This window comes from Eublepharis macularius, chromosome 6 (assembly GCF_028583425.1).
Source record: "Eublepharis macularius isolate TG4126 chromosome 6, MPM_Emac_v1.0, whole genome shotgun sequence".
Taxonomy (NCBI): Eukaryota; Metazoa; Chordata; class Lepidosauria; order Squamata; family Eublepharidae; genus Eublepharis; species Eublepharis macularius.
In genome coordinates, this window is record NC_072795.1 from 20,344,414 (window position 1) to 20,367,726 (window position 23,313).

At 43.7% G+C, this 23,313-nt stretch overlaps 1 protein-coding gene across 5 annotated transcripts in view; it reads right to left on the reverse strand.

Moving 5' to 3' along the window:
• Positions 1-23,313, reverse strand: part of NLGN1 (neuroligin 1) — a 635,824-nt gene that overhangs the window by 400,781 nt on the left and 211,730 nt on the right. For all 5 annotated transcript variants that reach the window (XM_054983054.1, XM_054983052.1, XM_054983053.1 and 2 more), the window contains one exon: positions 3,095-3,247. In XM_054983054.1, coding sequence (XP_054839029.1) covers positions 3,095-3,247 — 153 coding nt within the window. The remainder of the gene's footprint in view (positions 1-3,094; positions 3,248-23,313) is intronic.

The window sequence follows — 23,313 nt, forward strand, 5'->3', positions numbered from 1 at the left end:
CGTGATACGTAAAGGCACAAAGAGGAATCTGGCAGAGCAGAGCCACAAATAGTTCTCCCACACAACAGGAACTGCAGATACTAACATTACTAGCTTGAAGGAATTTGGAGAGTTGGGTCTTGCCTTTGGCCCTGTCTTGCTTGCTAGGAACTGGATCCAGCTGCAGTGCTTGCAGTGCAAGGCACTGTTGATTGTATTTGCAATTGAAACAAAATATGAGACTTGTAGGATCCAGTGATTTCAGTGGGATTTAAATAGTCTAGAAAAATGCAAAGTGAGATTCCCCTCCTTGCCCTCACTCTTCCACTCCCCTCGAGCTCATCTGAGAATTAATTATTCAGAGCACCCTCTTCATCACAACACACTTAGAGGAAGTGTTGTGGACGCTCTTGGAAAAAATACTTAATTCTTTAAGAAAGCTCAGAACGCTGGCACATTTGGGGGAACTTTGGCATGGATTGGGTCCGTTTTGGCACGGATTAGGCCCATTTTGGACCCCTGTGGAGTGTGGGAGCGTTCCCTCGCTCTGCAGGGGCCCACAACGGGCCCAATCCACGCCAAAATGGACCCGATTCATGCCAAAATGGGTGCAGATTGGGCTCATTTTGGCACGGATTGGGCCCGTTGTAGGCCCCTGTGGAGCGAAGGAACACTCCTGCGCTCCACAGGGGCCCCGATCCAGGCCAAAACAGGCCTGATCCTGGGGCTGCTGTGCGCAGGGGCGCGCAGCACCGCAAGGGGGTGCGCATGGAAGGTGCGTGCCCCCCCCGCTGGCCAGGTAAGTGGGGGCGTGCCAGGTAAGCGGGGGATCCCCTGCCCCCACCAGGGGTCTGGCAGCCCTAGGAGAGCAATGTCAGCCATGTCACACTGTTTCTTCTGGGGAAAACCCCATGTCACTTCTGGGTTTACCCCAGAATTGACACTGCGACATAGCCAATGTCACTGTTTCCCCGCCTTCCCACAGCCACTTGGAGAGGTAGCAGGCCAACAAGACTGCTGACAGGAGGCCTCCCGCCATAGTCTGAAACCCCTACCCCATATCACCAGTTTCCACTCTTCACAGAACTAAGAGCAAGAGTCTAGTAGCACCTATAAGACTAACCAAATTTGTGGTAGGGTGTGCGCTTTCGTGAGTCAGAGTTCACTTCTTGGTATCTGAAAAAGTGAGCTGTGACTCATAAAAGCTCATACCTTACCACAAATTTGGTTAGTCTTATAGGTACTGCTCGACTCTTGCTCTTTTCTACTGCTTGCAATGAGACCATGACAAGCTGAAGCCAAATTTCTATGAAGATGTCTCCTGCATGAAGAAGCATCTTTGAGCTAGACATTACGAGCCCTCATTTGAACCTTTGGCTGCACTTCTACTTTGAACTGGGACCTGATCACCTGGTTAGGGAAATCAGTGCTGGTCGAGTGAGTTGCTGACTTTGCCAGCCTCTTACTTGGGTGCTCAGTTACCACAGCCCTGATCATCAGGAAACGCATCCTCTGAAATCATAATGAGTGATACAATCAGCAAACAAGAGACATTGATTTTTTCCCCCTTTTAATTTAACTGTCCAGGCAAAGGATTAGGAATGCAGAAGGTAAATGGATCCACCACGTGCACACATGTGTGCACACACACACTAGAAACAAGAAACTTATGCTAAACAGAAAGATGATATTGCATACCAACTACAACAGTAGATTGTAAATTAATGCACAGCATTGCCCTAGAGATTCCAGGTCAATAGTTAATTGTCCTGAGAAAGCAAAGAAGATGCCAGGTAGCTATACAAAAGGAATTGGATACAAATCAAAGCAAGGTCTGGATATTTCACATTGTGCCATGCACAGCTATTGAATTTCCACTTCCTCCCTGTGAAAGAGAAAAGGTAAAGCAACAAAAATGTTCCATATACTGTACTGCATTCAGAATCAATGACAATCAAGACCCAAGAAGTAAAATTCATACCTCTACAAAGGCATCCATTTTCTTACAATCATAAGGTTTCAAAACAGTAGTTGGTTCCCTCACCCCACCCCCTGCAACTGTCAACAGCAGGGAATTCACTGAAGCAGCCATAAGACAAACATCAAAAGCTCAGAGGAAATTATTTCTGCACAGAACAAGGGGATAAATCTAATGATCAAGCAGTCTTCTTTAAGTGCTAAGAGCACTTAAAGGACGTATAAGGTGAACCTCTGCCTATGAATCACATTGCCTCTTGCCTAAACATTTCTGTGGCATTACAGGTAGGCACTCCTCTTAGCATTTCATTAAAAGTTTATAAGACCAGACTCTAGGATTCAATATATTGTGTAATGTTTTCTGCAGGGACTATTCAGAAGTAAACAACAGAACACAACAAACACACCCTTTTCCCAAAAAACACAGCTAAGAAATATTTGTTCTATGCTGCAAAAGAACATTGCTGTATATCACATTTCAGAAACAGCAACTAACTAGACTCACTGGGGAGGGCAGGGCGGGGGAGAGAATGTGTTCACCTGTGTTGCATGAAACAGTATTAGCACACTGTATTTCTCCGAGACCAAATCTAGAAAAGATTCTTCTCCCTTAACTATTTTGCCTTATCCTAAATCTCTTGAACCAGATTAATATCTTGGGAGGGGGGTGTTTTGTTTTAAGACACCAAGCTAAATATAAAAATATACATATTTCTCAAACATTCATACTATCCAGAAGTCCAGAGAAACATAATGCACCTGGCAGCACAATATCCAAGTTTTTGTATCACTGTGAACAAAAACACTACATCCGAGAGAGAAAACTTGCCATTTGTTTTAAATCCCTCTACAATATGTAAGACTAATTACTATAATGTTAATACAGGATACTTGGAGACAACAAAGCAGTGTATCATTCTGAACATCTGCACTGTGTTTCTGTGTCATCTAAGTGGAGTATAATTTCAGGTTAGTCTGCATAATAACAAATTGAATTCCACAGCATACAAACCTCTTTTTTCACACAAAAGAAGCCTTTTTTTTTCTTAAAAGCCACCAGAATCTGTAAATAGTGTTGTGATCAATACAAAGCGTATCACATAAGGCAACAACGAGTTAAAATCTGATTCTCTCTTACCAAGTACCCCAAGCCGGTAGTTGACGGTGATGACTATCACATTGCCATAACTTGCCAGCACACTGCCATCATATAAATTTCCAGTGCCTTCCATGTAGGACCCTCCATGAATATACACCATCACTGGTTTGGGCCCCCCACTATCTCGAATGTCTGGAAGAAAAACATTGAGAAATATATTATCCCCAAAATGTTGTGATGCAAGCAAGATTCCTAGTTTTATCCCATTTCTTTCCCAAGCTGTATTTTAAAAGTGTTTCCCAAGCAACACGTGTGAATTACTCCAGTGAGAAGAGTTACACATCAAAGTTAAAGTTACTGAAAATCATGGCTTTGATACAGTTAAAATGAAATCACCCTATCCCATCTTGGCAATACTCAAGAGTTTAAAGATGGTGAGATTTTCAAATAAACTCCGAGTTTGCTTCATAATTGTTCTGGCTTCCTTTCACATGGTCATTTGACTATGGGGTTATAATGATCATATAAATTCTAAAGCAAATATACAGTTGACTTCTTCATACATGTCTGACTTATTCAGTCCACTATTTTTAGGGCTGTGATCCCCTCAGTTAAAAGGGGAGGAGGGTCTGAGTATGGCTGATGAGATCTCTCCCCCCCCCAACCTGGCACCTTGTCACTGCATTGCTTTGATGCTGTTGACAGGGACCTTCTGTGAATGAAAAAGTTGAACCAGCCAAGTAAAAATTTGAGCTCCAGTTAGAGCAGAAGTTTTTTTGAGGGGGAGGGGAGAAAAAGAGTTGATTATCCAGAGATGAGAGATTAAAAGACCTCTGACTAGCTCAATAATTTAAAAAAATTGAGTAATCCGCTGGTCCTATAAATATGGTATATTCTGTTTCTATGAAGTGACCTGCTGTTGAAAGTTATTGTTGTTCGTTTCTTTTTTATAAAATCTGTAGTGATCATGATAGTTTACAGAACAGTATAATCAAATAATAGAGATTCCTTGTTTTTAGGAGATAGATTTTAACAGTATGGGAGATAACCAGGAGATGAAAGAAAGAAACAAAGGGTGACTGAAGAACAAATGCATTCAGGTTTTGTTTTTTGTTGGAAGCAGAAACAAAGATCAGAGGTTTCAACTAAGCAGTGGGTTTTGTGGGAAATATGAATGGAGGGGGAGAGAAGTGGGTCCTTCTGTGAAGGAGTTACAGAGTTACTGTAGGGATGCCAGGTTCCTGCTGGGGGACCTGCCCCCAGTTCCTATTGTCTGCCACTGTTCCAGAGGCCAGCAGGAGAAAAGAAAAATTTTAAATGACCATTAGCATGACAGCATTACATCATTTCTAGGGAAAACCCAGAAGTGACAGCACTCTGCTCTAGGAATTGCCAGAAACTCCATAGTTACCATAAAGTTTCCAGTGATTCCTAGAGCAGACTGCTATCACTTCTAGGTTTTCCCTGGGAGTGATGTAACATTGTTGCATTGATCGTGCCTCATGTCCCTGCCTGCCACCCCCAACTCCTGACCAGTGCCAACAACCCAAATAACAAGCAATAAAAGGTAGAGCTGTTTTAAACAGGAGCAGGTGTGAAGGCAGCTGAAGGTTACAGAGCTAGAACTTTCTCCACTTTAAAAAAAAAAACATTAAGGCTGAAAGGGTATTCTATGATGTTAGGCCTGCTTTAAATATGATAACTGCAAGGCAAAATTATTCATGTGTGACCTTTCCCTACCACAGTTTATTGTTTTCAATGGACTGGAAAGAAGGTAGGCATGTTAGTGAGTCCGTAGCAGTAGAAAAGAGCAAGAGTCCAGTAACACCTATAAGAATAACAAAATTTGTGGTAGGGTATGATTCACAGCTCACTTCTTCAGAAAGAAGTTACCCATGATTCCTCAGCACACCAGAGGCTGGCACAGGCTGGGTAGGTCTCACATGGGCAGGGGTCATTTCATAGAAAAAGAGCTGCAGGAACTCATTAGCATAACTCCTTACCGCTGGGATCGAGAGCCAGTTTGGTGTAATGGTTAAGAGGGCAGGACTCTAATCTGAATAGCTGGGTTTGATTCCCCACTCCTCCACTTGAAGCCAGCTGGGTGACCTTGGGCTAATCAATTCTCTGGAGCTCTCTCAGCCCCACCCACCTCACAGGGTGTTTTGTTGTGGGGATAATAATAACATACTTTGTAAACCGCTCTGAGTGGGCATTAAGTTGTCCTGAAGGGTGGTATATAAATCGAATGTTATTATTATTATCATATGCCACCGCCATTGATCGGGCCGAAATGGCTGGGATTTGGCTGCTGCCAGACAGGGGATCTTTCCCCCACCTGGCAGTGGCCCGATCTGAGCCATTTTGGCCACAATCCAGCCAGAAACAGGCCCAAAATGGATCAAATCGGCCATTTTGAGGGGCAGCTTTTCTCGAAACGAGCCCTGCACATGGGGCATATTAACTAACTGCTTTGCGTGGCAGCCCAGTTTAATTGAGACATCATGGGAGGGGAAGGCCACACGGAGAAACGCCTTTGTTCTCCAGCATCATGTTCAAATCAGGCCTCAGCTTCCAAGACCAAAATTCAAAGGGCCCCTTTGCGGTCCTTTCCATGCTTGCCTACTGATGGCTATTTACCCACTGTTTGGCTGCTTGTTTTTTCCGAGCCCTGGCGCAAGCAGAGGAGCAGATAAATTATTAATTTGAAATCACTAAATGACTGTTCACAGCAGAAACTGTACACGGCTAATTGTATGCTCGAAGGTAGCACAGGAGGAGATTGTTTAAGAATTCATCTTTAATTAAAATTACATAGAATTACAGAGCACCGACTGTGAATAGTAATGAAATCTTAGTAGCACAGTTCAGATGATCTGGGCAAAAAAAAAAAACTGGGGTATTTTGAAGAAATGGGGCAGCTTTTCTTAAGAGCAGGCAGGAAAAAAAAACCTAAACCTTTACATTTCAATGTAAAGCAAAGTTCAAGGTATAAAGGATTCTTCGAATAAATGCAGCCTATATAATGCCTTTTTTATGACTTCCTTCTGAATATTATGCTCCAAAAGGTTAAGGACAGGCAGTACTGCAAACTCCTCTCAATTTATCCACATGCCACAGCAGATAAGAATAGAGATGATATACATTTTCTCTACACTGCATTGTCAAAGATCTCAGCACTGACCTAGAGGAAATCCACTTCTTCTGTGAACCGAGATGCAAATCGTTCTGCTTAGCAGCTGTGAATGGTGAGAACTTAACTCTAAGCATTCCATTTCCACAAAGTCCAGAAGGAATAGTGATCATTTTCTTAAATGAACATTCCTCATTTAGTTTCTTTACTGGTTTGTTTATATTTTAGTGAATGGTTTAAGTTCTACACTTTTTGGAGTTGATTCTGTAGATTTGTTCACATGCTGCATGTTTTGTTTTTAATATGTATTTCATCTGATGCACAATATATGTCATACATATGGGCTTGGAGACAACAGAAAATTTCCCATAAGAAAAGGGGGTGACAATTTCCACTGATTTCGCCAGCTGCTGCAGTCCCCCCTGACTCCCTCTTTATACTGCTTCTGGGTCCCCCAATCCTGAAGGAGCAGCTTTGGGGGCATATTTTGGGATGCAATAGGATAGGAGAGACAAGGAAGTCTACTCCACTGATAAAAATTCCTTCCATCAGCAGAGATTTTCTGCAGGATCCAACTATAAGCATACACTCAGAAAGGATAACATTGATTTAACCAACAAGGTTGAAAGTGTGTGTACATTTTATAGAGAACAAAAATGGGTGCAAGGAGACAAAAGGGTACAATTATTTTTTTTAAAAAATGGATTCAGTTCATGGGATGAGGAGGTCTCTGGCTCAGTGGCAGAGCATCTGCTTGGCATGCATAAGGTCTCAGGTTCAATCCCCATTAAAAGGGGATCAGGTAGTAGGTGATGTGAAAGACCTCTGCTTGAGACCCTAGGGAGCTGCTGCCAGTCTGAATAGAGGACCACTGGACTGATTCAATGTAAGGCAGCTTCACATGTTCATATGAGTATTCAGATGCATCAAGGGAGAAACAAAACAGGACAGAGTTCTTCAATATGAAACGGCAGGGCATTCCCTCCCTCAAAGGGCTCACACAAGGGCCATTTCCAGACGGCTTACTGGCCCCCGGAACGTCGCGCCACGTTGCGGGGAAAACGCGACATATCGCATTTTCTCGTGCGAGTTTTGCATGACGTCACATGACGTCGCGCAAAACTCATGCGAGAAAACGCGATATTTCGCATTTTCCCTGCAACGTGGCACGACGTTCCGGGGGCCAGTAAGCCGTCTGGAAACGGCCAAGGTTGCAGCCACTTCCAACAAAATGCCAATGAATTTCATGCCAATGGAACTGGGGTCAACCATGGAAAGAAACTTGGGACAGAAAAACCAAGGGGGAAAGTGCTTGTAAAGCACGACAGCTGGATTTCCTACTGCAGCCGCATCCTCAAGTATCTGAAAATTGGGAAATCAGATTTTGTGAACATTCCCCTATGCTTTAAAAATGCCTTCGACTATGGCTGTTTCCACATGCCCTTAAAGGGATGTTCAACTCCCTGAACACTGGCGGCTTTCCCCCAGGAACCCAGATGTCTCCATTTGCCAAATGGTTGCGGGCTGTTTGCTTCCATTTTTTCAGCACCTTTTCTGGGAACACACTTTCTGCGGTCACAGAAAAGGTGCCGAAAAATGGAAGCCAAACAGCCCGCAAACATTTTGCAAATGGAGATGTCGTCAGTGTTCTGTGAAGGGGCTGTCCCTTTAAGGGCATGTGGAAAAGGCCATTATCAGGGAGAAAGATCTGTGCACACTAATCTAATTGCAGGGAGCAACTTTACATGGCTGCATTCTAAAATGTGAGCCCTCCACTGCACTGTAAAGTGGTATAACCTGCACTATCATTCATTCTGTTGTGCATTTAAATCTGATCTAAGCCAGTCCCTCTCCAAGACACCTGCAAGATCAACAGCAGAATCTTGTTCTGACAGGTGTCCAAGCTAGAGACAAACTGAAGATCAAGTTAAACGCATCTGCATTTTCTACTAAGCAGCAGGAGGGAACACATCCTCTGAGTTCTTTGTACATTCAGGTAACCTTGTTAATATTGCCAAGTGGCCAAATTAGATCAGGGCTCAAGCACGCAAGCGGGCAGACAGATACATTTTACCTGGGCCTGATGATCTAGGACAGCCCAGCTGTACCGCAAGCCTATTCGAATATTGTCTATTTGTGTCTTCTTGGGGGGGGGCAGAAAGCCTCTTTGCTTTTATGACTCATAGAATTATATGGAATTGAGGGGTACATAGTGCCATTTTGCTTCAAGTGCAGAGAAAATCTGCTTGGCCCCATGACGTGGTGCATTGGCCAGCTTCACTGGGTTTCTGGGGATGGTTGTTTTGCCCTAAAAGAAAGACTGGTGAGCCTTCTTTCAACCACAAGTGAGAAAATTCACTATTAACAGCCCAAAACCAATTTAATCAGAATGGGAGGGGAAAGACATTTGGTACTTCCCCATGTAACCTGTAAAGTAATCTCACAGCAGATTTTTTTTTAAGGGTAGGGGGTATTGATTACATTTTATCCTACTCTAAGGAGCTCGAGGTGGTACACGTGCCTCTCCCCTTCTCATAACAACTCAGAGAGGAAGGTAAGGCTGAGACACGGCAATTGGCCCAAGTTCGCCTAGCTTTATAGTTGAGTAAAGATTTGAACTAGTCTCTCCCAGGTCATAGTCCAACACTCCGACTATTATACTTTCTGTCTCAGGGTATATCTTTTACACATTAATATAATGTTGATATTCCCACTCTCTCTCTCATCCAAGTCTGTACTGATGGATGCTCTCAGGAACTACCAGGATTTGAGGCAATAGCTCAAGACTTCTTTTTATGTGGTACATTGCAAGTTTCTGCTCTTGACATTTGAAAATAAATTTCCAAGGCATTTGGTGTAATTAGAAGCCTGAAGCCTGTATAACTGTAATAGAGCTTCTTCTTGCCAGATTGTATGTCAGTTGAGGTCCAGGAGACCCCAGATATTTTCATCTTCATTTTAATAGTCACTGGAAATCTTACTCTGAATACTCCCATTAATACTGCATTACATGACACCTTTTAGAGAGGCACAAGATGAAATCCTAGATATCTTTAAACCCGCTGCTTACTCCTGCACATTGTATGCACACACACATGCCATCTCCTCTAGATGCAAGCAACTTGGGGGAAGGGACCTGTCCTTTTAATATGTCAGCTTGCTTTGCATCTTACGTGGCAATACTAGCACTATAAAGAAGAAACTGATGGTGATATTGTTATGAACTCCCGCCACCACCACCGCTTACTCCAATCATCTAAGCCCTGCTCATTTGGCCTGTGTCTTCTAACTTCTTCTGTGTCCTCTATGTCATGGATGGATGGATAGATATCCCAAGCTGCTTGGTGGCTGTGGAAAATAGCCTACTCATGGGTAGACATGGGCACGAACAGGAAAAAAACCCAAACATGGTGTTTGTTGTTCGTTGCCATCCACGAACAATGAAAAATGAACATTGACAAACATGACCTGTTCATGAACATGTGCGTTGTTCATTGTTTGTGAGGGCTAGCAGGCTCTCCTCCGGCCATCAAGATCCCTTTCACACCACTCCCAGAAACCCTACCTGAGCAGACAGCAGGAAATGTACCAATAATAAATAATAGCTTGGCCCCAGAGCCTGGTAGTAGCCCTGGAACTTGAAGGGGTAGATCCCTACTGCAAGGGTTGCCAAGGGAATTGATTGCAGGTGCCAGATAGTTTGTCTTGATGAACAGCAATGAAGGCTTGCAACGAAGGCTTGCAACAGCTGATTGGGCTGTTCATGGCTTTTTTTAGTTCGTATTGCTGTTTGTGCCTATCTCTACTCATGGGCTTGCATCCTATGCAGCATGAGCAGAGCAGAGCTGTCTCTCCCCCCACCCCCAATCTTCTGTTCCCTACAAAATTGCCCCACCTTGGATCCGGGGGCCCTCAGGAACATCATGGGGGGGGGTCAAACTTGGGGCTGAAATGAGAGAGGAAAATGTCCTCCCCCTCTTCCACAAGTAGAACTGCGTAGCACAAGAGGAAGGGTCGTTAGGATCTAAGCCATGGAGTGCTGGCTAATGTAATGCTTGAAGCCATGTTTTGAAAGGAGCTGCCATGAGAGCAGATTTTTATATTTGATGGTTACTGCAGAGTCTTCGGCATTTGAAATTGGGAGTGAATTTATAAAATCAGAAAGTAAAGACTGGTTTCATGCATCACACTTTTCACGGGTTTGAGCTTGCTAGAGGCCAAGGCTTACCCGGGGAGATACATTTGTTCCAGATCATCATGGGAGCGGCCCTGCAGATAGGCTTGCTTTGCGTACACTCTGATACTAGCCCCCAAGGCAGCAGAGATAATGAATGGGCGGAAGGATTGGAACCAGTAACCTGGCTATGAATCTGAAGTCCTTCATTCTAGTATCACTTGTGTCATGAGCTTGCCAAGCATCAGTACTAGAGTCTCAGTCAGAGAGCTTTCTATCTGCAATGGGGGACTAACAAGACCACCCTGCTTTATAGAGTTGTTTTCAGGATTACTGAGATAATGTATATGACACAAACTCAACTCTCAGGAACACTCCTACTCAGGGCTTTTCTTCAGCTGGAATGTGGTGGAACGAAGTTCCGGAACCTCTTGAAAATGGTCACATGGCTGGTGGCCCCGCCCCCTGATCTCCAGACAGAGGGGAGTTTGGATTGCCTTCTGTGCCGCTGGGTGGCGCGGAGGGCAATCTAAACTCCCCTCTGTCTGGAGATCAGGGGGCGGGGCCACCAGCCATGTGACCATTTTCTCCGAGGGCAACTCACTGGGTTCCACCACCTCTTTTCCCAGAAAAAAAAGCCCTGCTCCTACTTATATTGTTCTTGTTGTAAGTAAGATGTGAGAGATACTTGCAGGATTGGACTGGGAAAGCAGTCTCTTTCTAGAATAGAAAGAGAGCATACAGGAAGACTGGATGCAAACAAATAAAATTAGGAATATCATGTCAGCTGGAAACCGGGATGAGGAAGGGCGTGGAGCACCTTTCATATGAGGAAAGGCTGAAGAGTCGGGGGCTTTTCGGTTTGGGGGGGGCATGACAAGAGGGAACACGATACCAGTTATAAAAAGATCCATGAGGAGGTAAAAGTGGAAAGAATCTTTTCTTCCCCCGTAATACTAGTAATGATGAAGCTGGTGGAAACAGATTCAGGACAGACAAAAGGAAACAATTCCTTATTCAGTGAGTAATTAAATTGTGGAATTCAGTGACAGTGGATATAATGAGGTCCAGAAGCATAAATGTCATTATATGAGCATTAGACAATATAACAGAGGATAGGTCCTTTTGTGGCTACTAGCTGTAGTAACTAAGGGAAATGTGCATATTCAGAGGCAGATAACCTCTGAATACCAATGCCAGGAGGTAACATCAGGGCCTCTATGCCATTTGTTGGCCTTGAAGGACAGCTGGTTGGACACTGTGTGAAACAGAAAGCTAGATGGACTACCAGGCCTGCCAATCCCATGCCCACAGCTTCCATGCACCTGGCTGGTGGGGGGAAGGCATCCAGGGGGAGGCACACATGCAAAGCACACATGCACTTCTGCACTGTGCTAGAAAATGACAACATTTTCTGACATGGTAGGTGGGCGCAGGAGGCAAGTATCCACTGTCCCCCTGCCCCCTGGTTTAGCCCCTGGGGGGCCCAGTAACCCTATGGATCACTGATCCATCTGCAAGGCTCTTCTTATGTCTTCTTATCCACAGCAGACTCAAGGGAGAGATTCTCAAAGGATCAAAAGGAAATGGAAGCAAAGGACTAAAGTCAAGTAGGTAGGCAGAGCTGATCTAAAGGAACAAAGCTAAGATTTTCAGCAAAGTAGCTTATCAAGGGCTTATTTCAGGAGCTGCTGGGAAATTTTAGTGAATGACACCAGGGCAACCAAGCTAACCTCCAGTTCTGCCTTGGGCTGGCCTTTTAGCAGGTCAAGAGAATGACGAACTTATCAATTAAGCACAGCTAGAATGTGTAAAGATATATGGCTCTGGGATTTGGCCTTTTGTTGGGATACATCATCTACTGTTGTTCTAATAATTGTACAGAATAAACCTGAATGGTGGGATATGCAATGGGAAGTTTTAGACTTTTAAAAGGGAAGCAGCTGCAGAAGTTTCTAATTAAAGCAAGACGAGAGCTCTCATATAACTTACCTGCTACTGGAAATGTGGGCTAGACAATGGAAACGCTGACAGCCCCTTCATTGCATATAATTATATGGGCGCTTTTCATGAAAGCTCCATCAGGGTTTCTTCTTCCTATATTTTCAAGTGTTACCAATACTATTATGATAATTCAGTGCAAGCTCTCTCTTTGTCTAAAGGGAAATGTAGCTAATGGCAAAAATGAAAGCACAAATAATTTGAAATTTTAACTTGGATGTTTTCATGGTCGTAAAATGAGAGACTTAAGGCTTTTTTGTGTGATCAGCTCACATAATAAAATAGACGCTGGAAACCTGCAGCTGAAGAACTGGCTGTCAGAATGCTGCAATGCCAATGAAAGCCACAGGAAGGATTCCCTTATCAGTGTCTATTCTCTGGGTGCGATAAACCAGTATCTCCAGAGCATTTTGGGGAAATTGTATTTTGGTATTTTATGTGGACCACCTGGGGTCTCTTTGGGGAGAAAAGAAGCAAACAAGTGCCACAAATAAATAAAATTGTTGTTCTCCTCTGTAGGGCTTTTTTTCTGCGAAAAGAGGTGGTGAAAGTCAATGGGTTGCCAGCACAGGGGGAAACTCTTGGCGGGAGGTGGTGGCCCTGGTACCACATCAGATAGCAGATAGCATGCTCTCCCAGCAGTCAGATAGCATGCTCTCCCAGGGCCAATAACGTGACTTTGGGTCAGCTGGAACAAGGGGGGGCATTTTTAAAAGTTTAAATCGCCCTCGGCAAATATGGTCACATGGCTGGTGGCCCCGCCCCTGATCTCCAGACAGAGGGGAGTTTAGATTGGCCTCCGCGCCGCTGAGCAGGGCAGAGGGCAATCTAAACTCCCCTCTGTCTGGAGATCAGGGGGCGGGGCCACCAGCCATGTGACCATTTTCAAGAGGTTCCGGAACTCCGTTCCACCAAGTTCCAGCTGAAAATAAGCCCTGCTCCTATGAAGATATACATTTTCTAAAAAGTCAATGTTTTTACGCTTTCTGTTTGGGAAAAAAAAGTGATACCTCCTGCATTTAGCACATGTGTAGGTAAACTGTGATTGGAGTGTGAAATGTGGAAGCTCAAGCGGTAGCTTTTTTAGGAACTGGTTGCAAGCAGAGATAACCGTTTAAGTCCCTTCACAAACTACAGTATGCTACGATATTTTGACCAATGTAAGCAAGCTTTAAGCAGTCAGATAGCATGCTGGGGACCGTATCCTGTTAAAGGCAATAGGGTTTGGCTGAGTGATTTAGCAACAATAATGAAAAGTGTGCTTCTTGAACTTCTGTCACACACATAAAGTCTGGTGCAGAATTTCCTGAATGTCTTCAATTATGAAAGGCAGAAAGGGGAGGGGGAAGCTGTCATTGCTGAGACTGCTTCAACCGACAACACATACCAAGGAGTTGGGTGTGTGCACTCAATGAACATACAACCCCATGTCTGAATTACATCAAGTACAATTTGGAGCTACAACCCCATGTCTCAATTACATCAAGTACAATTTGGAGAAGACAAAATGGCACTCCCAGGGTGCGCTTGCGCACACACCGGGTGCCACCATTTGCCCTCTCGCACGGAGGTAGAGAAGCCAGCTTCCCTGGCGTCTGGGTGCTTGGTGGGGGCATGGACTGGCCTGTTTTAAGGCCAGCCCGCCTCCCCTCTGGTGCAGTTCTGATTGCAAGCTCAACCCACCCTCCTCGCCCTATGTTACTAAAGTTCAGGAGCAGCCGGTCGCTGGTTTTCAGGGCCAGGTAGGAATTTTTTCACCTCCCACCAGATTGGCCGTTGGTGAGGGGTGTTTTTCGCCTACCTTGTACTGCTAGTTTAGGTTTGTGCATCGACTTCCTGGTTGTAAAGTTCATGGCAGGTTCGTTTGGGTAGGCAGAGACGGCCGGTGAGCACCCGGCGGCACCTCCCCATTGGTGGGGAATGGGGGTTTGTTTCAGATCGGCTGGTGGGTTTTACGGCTGCCAGCTGAGAGGGAAGACTGTCCTTGGGACCCCCTGGAAAAGGCCTTCCCTCGGGCTTTACGGCTGGGGTGTATGGCGCTTTAAAGGGGGGAACCATTCGCCTGGCTGGCTGGGTTACAGCCGTGCATTGGATGGCTCACACCTGGGGCAGGGGGTGCTCGCCCAAGCAGGTTGAGTGGTAGGTCCAGGTGACCCCTTGTCTCGACCTGTACTGCTAGTTTACCCTTTTTTTTCTTTTTTCTTTTAAAAAAAAATTTACACTAGTTTGCTGTTATTAAGCTCTTTCTAAGTTATAGGTATTGTTGGTCAATAAATGGCCCTGTTTTCACTCAAGCCTTGTGTACGTCTCTTCATTCCAAATGGGAGGGCAAACGGACCACTGCAGAAACTGCAGGGGCTATGCAGTTTAGACGGATGACTTCTGGGAGAAAAAACGTAGCTGTTGATTCTTAGGATGAATCTTTCACGGTGCCAGTTGAGTACTGAAGGTCCAAATGGAGGGTGTGGGAGAGTGACATGTCTTACCTCAAGTACAAATTTTAAGGAGCATTCAGATCATCTTGGAATGGATCACAGTGTTATCAACAAATTTAGCTCAAAGGCGGAGTGGCTAGGAGGCAATGCGGTGCCTGCTGCGCTGACTTTTCTGCCATAAACCGCTATTTGCCTCCATGTGGAGATTTCCTGCAAAAGCCTGAAGGCTCAAATGCTCACATACAGCTCATGCCCAGTAAGTCTTTGCCATGTGTTTAGAAAGAAGGGAAAGCTCCACAAATATATTTGCAACAGAAAGTGCTTCCTCGATTTGTACGATGGGTTAAGTTCACATAGGAATTCCATTGGCCAACAGTTCTGTATTAAGAGGACTTTTGTAATAAAATGTAATCATAATGTCTGACATTTAAAAGTCTGACTTCATATATATTATGCCAATGAGTTTTGAGTAAGTTCAAGGTTTGCATTTTTAAAAAGCTAGTTCTACATTTAGGGATGTTTTAAGCTTAATGTAAGAGCTGCTCTGTTAGATCAAACCACATTTAATCCAGAACGCTCTTTCCAGCAGCCGCTAACCAGATGTTTCTGGGAAGCTGACCAGCAACAGATTTCCTCCTGATATTTGCCCCAAATACCTACTATTCAATGATATGATGTCTCTGAGCACGGGAGTACCCCAGCTTAGATGGCTTTTAAAAATGGTTAGACAAATGGATGGCTACCTATGCTGACAAAGCAGGAATTGTATGTTCAGTATATCACTGGCTGCCAGTTGCTGAGGGTGGAGGGTAGATTTTGCACCCTCCTACTAGGCTTCCAGGGGGCATCTGACATTGCAGGAAACAGCTTGCCGGATCAGATGACTTTTGGTCTGATCCAGCAAGACTCTTCCAATGTTATGTTCAATGAGTTACAACAATGAGTAATCAATCACCATTGACAATATTTTCCAGGAACTAATTGAATAGTACTATATTTTCTGGTGGTTATGTATTTATGTAAACTATAATCTTTTCCAGATGTTCTCCAGGAGAAGAATGAATACACATGTGGGAGGACCAGGGTCAAGGAAGCAAGCTACACTCCTGACCTATATGGGTTCATTTGAAAATAATGAGAGTGCCTGGAGCTTTGGGCGTTGGGTGTCATCGTTATGCAGATGACACTGAGAGCGGGACCACAAGTGATGCCTGACACAGGTTGGACACTAGTCAGCTTCCCTCAAGTTTTGATGGAAAATGTAGGCATCCTGGTCTTGCAGCTTGACTCTCTGACTGCTGTCCAATGGACTTTTCAACTGTCACTTGTCCAACATTCCGCCAAGCTGCCTACATTTCCCATCAAAACTAGAAGGAAGCTGGCAAGTGTCCAACCTGTGTCAGGCGTCACTTGTGGTCCCGCTCTCAGCTCTATCATTCATCATCCAGATGCATCCATCTTGATCCTGAACTGGTGGCTTTGAGGCTCCGGTGAGGTGGCTAAGGCAGAGCAAGTGGAAGCTAAATCCAGGCAAGACGGAGGAGCTTCTAGTTGGAAAGGCTGATGTTTTAGAGGGTTTGAAGATGTAGATTCTAGAAGATGTAGACTCTAGAAGATGTAGCGGAACTGACATTTGCAAAGCAGGTTAAGAACCTGTGGGTGCTTGAGTCCAGCCTTGCTGTTTGAAGAGAAGGCTGACGAAACGGCAAAAAGTGCCTTCTATTATCAGCATCTGGTCTGCCAACTTTTTTCTTTTTTAGATTCAGCCCAACAGGCCACACTGATGCATGGTTTTTTAACCTCACAGTTGGGGTACCGTAACAGTCTCTATGTTGGGCTGCTCTTGAAAACAACCCAGAAATTAGATCCAGAAGAGTTAGCTGTGTTAGTCTGTAGTCGCAAATTAGTAAAGAGTCCAGTAGCACCTTTAAGACTAACCAGCTTTACTGTAGCATAAGCTTTCAAGAACCACAGTTCTCTTCGTCAGATGCATCTGACAAAGAGAACTTATGGAACTCTTGAAAGCTTATGCTACGATAAAGTTGGTTAGTCTTAAAGGTGCTACTGGACTCTAACCCAGAAACTGCAACTAGTCCAGTATGCAGCAGCCCATTATTGGCAGGAACTAGCCAATGGGAATGTATCTCACCTATCCTAAAGCAATTACATTGGCTGCTAATTTATTTTTGAATCCAATTCAAGGTGCAGGTTGCAATCTTTAGAGCCGTTTATGGTTTAGAATTCACAGATCCAGAGGGCTGTCTCTTCCTATATGCTCCTGTGCACCAAATGAGATCCTCAGGCTATCATTCATTGGCTACTCCCCCACTTAAGGCAGCCCATCGAGCATCCAGCAGAACCTCCCCCCCCCTATTTTAGCTCCCACTCTGCAGAATGTCCTCCCTGAGGTGGTAAAGAGGACTGACCTCACTAAAAATCTTTAGGCAAAGCTGCGTGACCGTTTTATTTGCCAAGGCTGTTTATGGTGTGGTGATGGAGAATGCCCTCAAGTCACAGCTGACTTATGGCAACTCACGGTGGGGTTTTCAAGGCAACAGCCTAACAGAGGTGGTTTGCCATTGCCTGCCTCTGCAACCCTGGTCTTCTTTGAAGGTATCCCATCCAATTTCAACCCTGCTAAGCTTCCAAGATCTAATGAGATCTGGCTGTCCAGGTCAGGACATTAATGGTGTAAGCGGCAGGTATTTCATAGGGAGGGAGGGTGTGGGGTTTTTTTGAGGTTTCATTTTGTATGTTTTGAATTATGCAGTCTTAAATTGTAATTTATAAGGCACTTTGAGTCACAAGGAAAGGAGAGATTACAAATAGTTTCATAAACAAATTAATAAATACAGATATTATGTGTGTGCAAGTACAGATGCATATTGTGTATGCTGCAGTGGCTACCCAGAATGGAACCAGAGAAATTGGGTTCAAATCCCGTCTCAGTCATAAAGTCCCCTGAGTGGCACCAGGTCAGTTACTGTCTCTCAGCCTAATATACCTCACATGAGTGTTATGAAGATTAGATGGAGAAAACGGTAACTGCTGCCCTCAACTCCTTGGAGGGAGGGAAGGATTTCTTTTAATGTACTTGAAAGCAGTAGATATGGCTTCCTCTACATATTCAGGAAGCATGGGTCTGCTCTGGATACACAGTTCAATCCAGCCTAGGCCCATTTACTCTATCCTAAACCCATTAACTTCAATGGATTCAGGTAGGAGTAACTGCATAGGAATGTTCTACCAGTGGGTTATGCAATTAGACTCCTTGCAACTACTCAAATTAACACATGATGGGGAGATTTTGCCATTTATAATCCTGTTCCCCCACTTAGATTAGCTGTACCTCCAGAGAGCATCTGAAAAGAGCTTGTGTATTGTGTGAGGGGAGTTAATCCATATATCTGCTGGTATCAAAATTCTAACCGGGCTGCTATCTGCTGGTACAAAAACTCTTAACAACTTTTTTTTTTACAAGACGTATGCTACCTCTAATAGCTAATTGTTTACAGTTTCATTCCTCTGTAATAGATCGGCATTTATGAATTTCTTTAGAAAACACAGTAATAAAACCCTTTCGATAGGCGAAGAAATTGATACAGCTATTTTGTACATTCATTTTGGTTACAAAACGGTAACACTAGAGATCATTAGCCTGTAATGTGCACTAGGTGCCTTTGAGTCTCCAGAAAACAAAATGAAAAATGAGCTAATTAGGTCTGGCTCAGTGGTAGAGCCCCGGGTTCTGTTTTTGCACCTTGTTATTTGGATTAGGGAAGGCTGGATATGGGGCAGTGACCAAAAATAATATCAAAAGAGGGCACTGGAAGAAATCTGGTAACCCTGTTATTATTATTATTACGGCTCTAGTTGAAGGATAGCTCAGATGTTGCTCTGAAATGGGCTGAAAATATGGTTTCTGAGTGGTCTAGGGATATGAATTTTATTACAAAGTTGGATTTATGTTCCTTGAATTTGCTAAGCCATTTTAGTTAGTTTCCCTTCTGTCATATTGTGATTTATTAGGCTGGGTCTCATTTCTTTTCGGAAGTCAGGAATTCAACTTTCAGGTACATGTCAGCTGCCGAAGAAGGCAGCTCCACCTCCTTTTCTCCCCCATAACATCAAGTTAAGTAAAACCCAGGGCACAAAAGTTGCATCCACATATGCCATGGGAATACTGTGCTACTGTGTCATCATAGGATTGTGTCCTGTGAACAAACTGATCCACTTGCACGTGATTACTATAGCACAATATCTAAGGACACACGGGCACAGTCGAATCACAGTCCCCTGCCCCCAGAAGCAGCACCCAATAAAGTGCTATGGGAACAGGGAAATCAGAAGCCCAGTGATGTCACATGTTTTTACAGCTCGGACACTGCGGTTTATACTACCTCTTCACTCAGAAAAGTGTGGTGCCTTCCTTCCATGCAAAGATCCTTCCTCTGGAAGAAGAAAGACAAAGAAGAGCAAAAGACAAAGCCTGCTGTTTTCAGTGGCAGTGACACACCTCTCTAGGGTCATCATGAACCAAAGATATGTAAATAAGGGGCTATCATGCATAGGGATAAAGTTATAGACCCATTTGCATTTATTTTTGGTTCCATACTTTGTCATTGTCATCAGTTTTGATCCACCTCATATTTGTTATTGTTTCTTTTATGCCACTTTTAATCCATTTCTATGCTATTAATGTATGAACGATACTGTAAATGTGAACATTTTAATGGGAAAGATTTGGTGCAAGGAAACAGAAAATGATACAGAATGAAAGAGTCACCACTTTATTTTTCAGAAGGGAAGAGGGTAATCAAAGCAGGGATACTCAAACTGAACTTGCAAAATTTGATCTTCTTGTTCACAAGCAATATTAAAGCTGCCAACTTTCGTCCACTTATTTGGGAGTCAACTCAGTGACATTTTTCATGCTCAGAATTGTTTTGTATAGATGCCTTCTTTTTAAAATTGGCTTGGGTTTTGATTAGTTTTAAAATAAACAATCATATGTATATTATTAATTCAACAGTGATCATCAGAAAGTTATTTTTAATCAAAATGTTTAAAATATGCAACTTCATTTGGATGTTCTGCAGCAAGATCACTTTCCTCTTCTTGTGAGGAGACACAGATCTAAAGATTCACACCCACACTAGAACGCAGCAGAACAATATTGAAAGATATTAATATTTGAACATGCATAATGTGGGACTGTGAGATATCATGATGATGCAGCTGCAGGAAATAATGGGTAAGCCACCAAATCCTAAACGAACAAAGCACCATCCACAGATGTTGAGATCTGCCACAGCTTTGGTAAATTTCAAAGAGATGCACAGATGCCAGAGGGAAGGCAGTTTGGTAATGCAAGCAACGGGCTGGAATTTAGGACAAAGAAAGGGTGGTGGGGCTGGTTTGGAGGTGGCTTCGCTGCATCCAGATCAAACATACCTTCTTGTTTTCTAGGTTGATGGAGGAGGGAGGCTATTTTGCAGCGTTTCAGACTTACTAAGAAAGCTAGGGAGAATGGGTGCCCAGTAGTGATTATGATGTCACATCCTGCCTCTAATTCCAGGAGCGGTTTCATAAAATTTTAAAATCCCCCCTCCCCTCTTTTAAAAGAAAGTGATGATTAACATATACGTGAATGCATTCACATCCTTTTTTTTTAAGGTGAAGCATGGATGTAGAAGGAAGACTGACAGCTAAACCAGCATTTGATTTTGTGGTATGTACATCTGTCATGTAAATTACAAAACCAGGAGGAAGCCAGGCTCACACCCACTGTGACTATGACTTCAGTTTAAATGTTACATGTGTCTCCTTTTGGGTTGTACAGTGCTTCTGATAGCAAAGCCTCTGACATCTATTAGCTGAGGTGTTGATAGCATGAAATGCTACTGTACATACCGTGTGTGTGTGTGTGTGTGTGTGTGTGTGTGTGTGTGTGTGTGTGTGTGTGTGTGTGTGTGTGTGTGTGTAGGGGGGAGCTAACAGAATATTTGCAGTCCAGTTTCTGTGAGGAAAGGGGAAATTGTTGATGCTTGGGTTTAATGCTTCGCAGGAAGGAAGGAAGGAAGGAAGGAAGGAAGGAAGGAAGGAAGGAAGGAAGGAAGGAAGGAAGGAAGGAAGGAAGGAAGGAAGGAAAGTACACAACAGTCTGAGAAAGGAAAAGACAAGAGAAAGAGGTTCAGGACAGTTTGATGTAGAGTCACTACTTCAGAGGGGTCTGAATTTCCTTTGCCCTATCCGAGGGGAAGTTAAAAGAACTCTTAAATCTTCTGCAAACTGCAACTTCCAATCCAAGCACATTAATATAAACACAGACAGTTACTTCTCTGTGTTTGTAATGATAGGCTGATAACTTTGATCTGCAAAATTCAAGTCTCATTCAAACATAGCCTGTCTATACATATAGCAGAAGGAGTTGAAAATGAAGTGGTATAATACTGAGGCTGTAGAACGGACTGTACCATTTCAGACAGCAGACGAGGAGTGACATTTTATCAAAGTTTCTCTACATTAAAAGTTATCTAAAAATGGTGAGCAAAGGGCCAAACTAGCCATTACATTTTTTAAAAAACAATTCAGGTGCAGTTCTAAAACGGGCCAAGTAAGCTTCCCCCTCCTGAACATTTCAGGTTGGGAAAATATTATGGCAGAGGGGTTGAAGTGCCACCCAATATATCATGGTCCCAATTCAAATCAGGCTCCTGCAGCAATTGAAGAATTTGTTCCCAGAAGCTGCTGTCTGGCTGCAAGGAAAGTGAGTAGGGTACCAGAGTGGCTAAGTGGTTGGGATGCAAATCAGCACTCTGCTGGTTTGACTCCCACTCCTGCCATGAACTCAGTAGGTGGCCTTCAGTAAGTTGTTCCTCAGCTCCCCAGCTGTACTGCAGGGATAATAATAACTTGGTTTGTTCACCACTTTGAGGGTGGCACTAATCTGTCCAGAATTGAGGTATATAAGCACACTGTTGTTATTATTTATTTGTTTAAAAAAAACTTTGATATTGTATTTACAGGGAGTTTTCCCATAGAGAAGCATATCTATTTGGATTTTTTAAAATACTCCCAGCAAGCTGGAAGTTAGTACAGCAAGGGCAACACTTCTACCTGCTCTCTTTGCTTGTGCTGGTTTTCTATTTGCAAGATCTGTTCAAGGGCCAAGCTATGAGAAGCTACAAATAAGAAGGAGGAGCTCAAGAAGGAAGACACTTTCTGAATCACAACAGGAAGAAGGGGGGGGGATTCAATGGTTTGCCACATCCATTCTTCACACACACACACCCCTGCTCTGTGATGCTGAGACTCAAAATGAGTCCTCCTGGTATCAGTGGGTTTAATGGTGTGGCTAGTTATCCTTCAAAAAATGGAATAGATTTAATCAAACTAATTCCATACAAGCTACTGGCACATTCTCTGACAGTTTCCATTCTGTCACTACCGACTAGGGCTAGATTTGAGCTGATATGTTTGAATGTGTTCTGATTTTTTTCCCCCAAAGAGTGAAAGGTACTGATTAACTCGACAGATTTGTAGCTATTAGCGCCTGCCCTGGCAATTATGTGGCAAATTAGGAAAGCCACAAAGGTCTGCTGTGTGAATAGCTTGGATTTGAAACTATTCCTCAAAATTGTCCATAAGTAGTATAGGCTTTCCCAGTTACTAATTGAATAAAAACTGTACTCATATAAGCTTCTAAGTATAGCATTCTGCAATATTCTTTCATTAATTTCTGATAATGGCTAGAAACGGGAGAACCACTATTCAGAAAGGACTTGATGCTCACAGCTTTGAATGTCAGTTTGTTCACAAAGATAGCTAACAACTAGATACGCCAGGCCTCCCGCTATAGTGTGAGACCTCCCAGTAATTGCCTTTGATGCCCACTAATGGGTCAGGCACTGATGGGAGGATTTGGGGAAAGGGGAAAAGGCCTGGCATGCTAGTGTCACTCTGGCACACCAATATCATTTTTGGCTTAAACTGGGTGATAAGAGACTCTCTAGCATTCCACAAAGACTCTATGGGAAAACCCCAGTGTTTTTGTGAAATGCCAGAGCACCCCTGGCAATGCTGCATAAATCTGAAGTTTTGAATGTCTCCAGTTCTCTGTAGCATAGTGGTTAAGTGATTGGGTTGTGAAGCAGCAACCTGCTAGTTTGAATCCCACGACTGCCGTGAACTGAGCAGGTGGCCTTGGGTAAGTCACTCCTCTCAGCCCCAGCTCCCCAGCTATATTGTGGGGGCAATAATTACAAAGACATTCACCTCTGAAAGGGTACTAATCTGTCTAGAAGAATATATATTAGGGTTGCCAGGTATACTGTTTTCATCTGGACAGTCTGGTATTTGGGGGGACTGTTTGGAGGAAACATTCACCAGATACCAGGCACCAGGCCCCTCCTCCTTGGCAGCTCCCATGGCCGGCCAGCCTCAGCAGCTGGGAGTGGGGTTGGCATAATGACATCACTAGAAGCATTTCAATAAGATTTACAGCATATTTTTC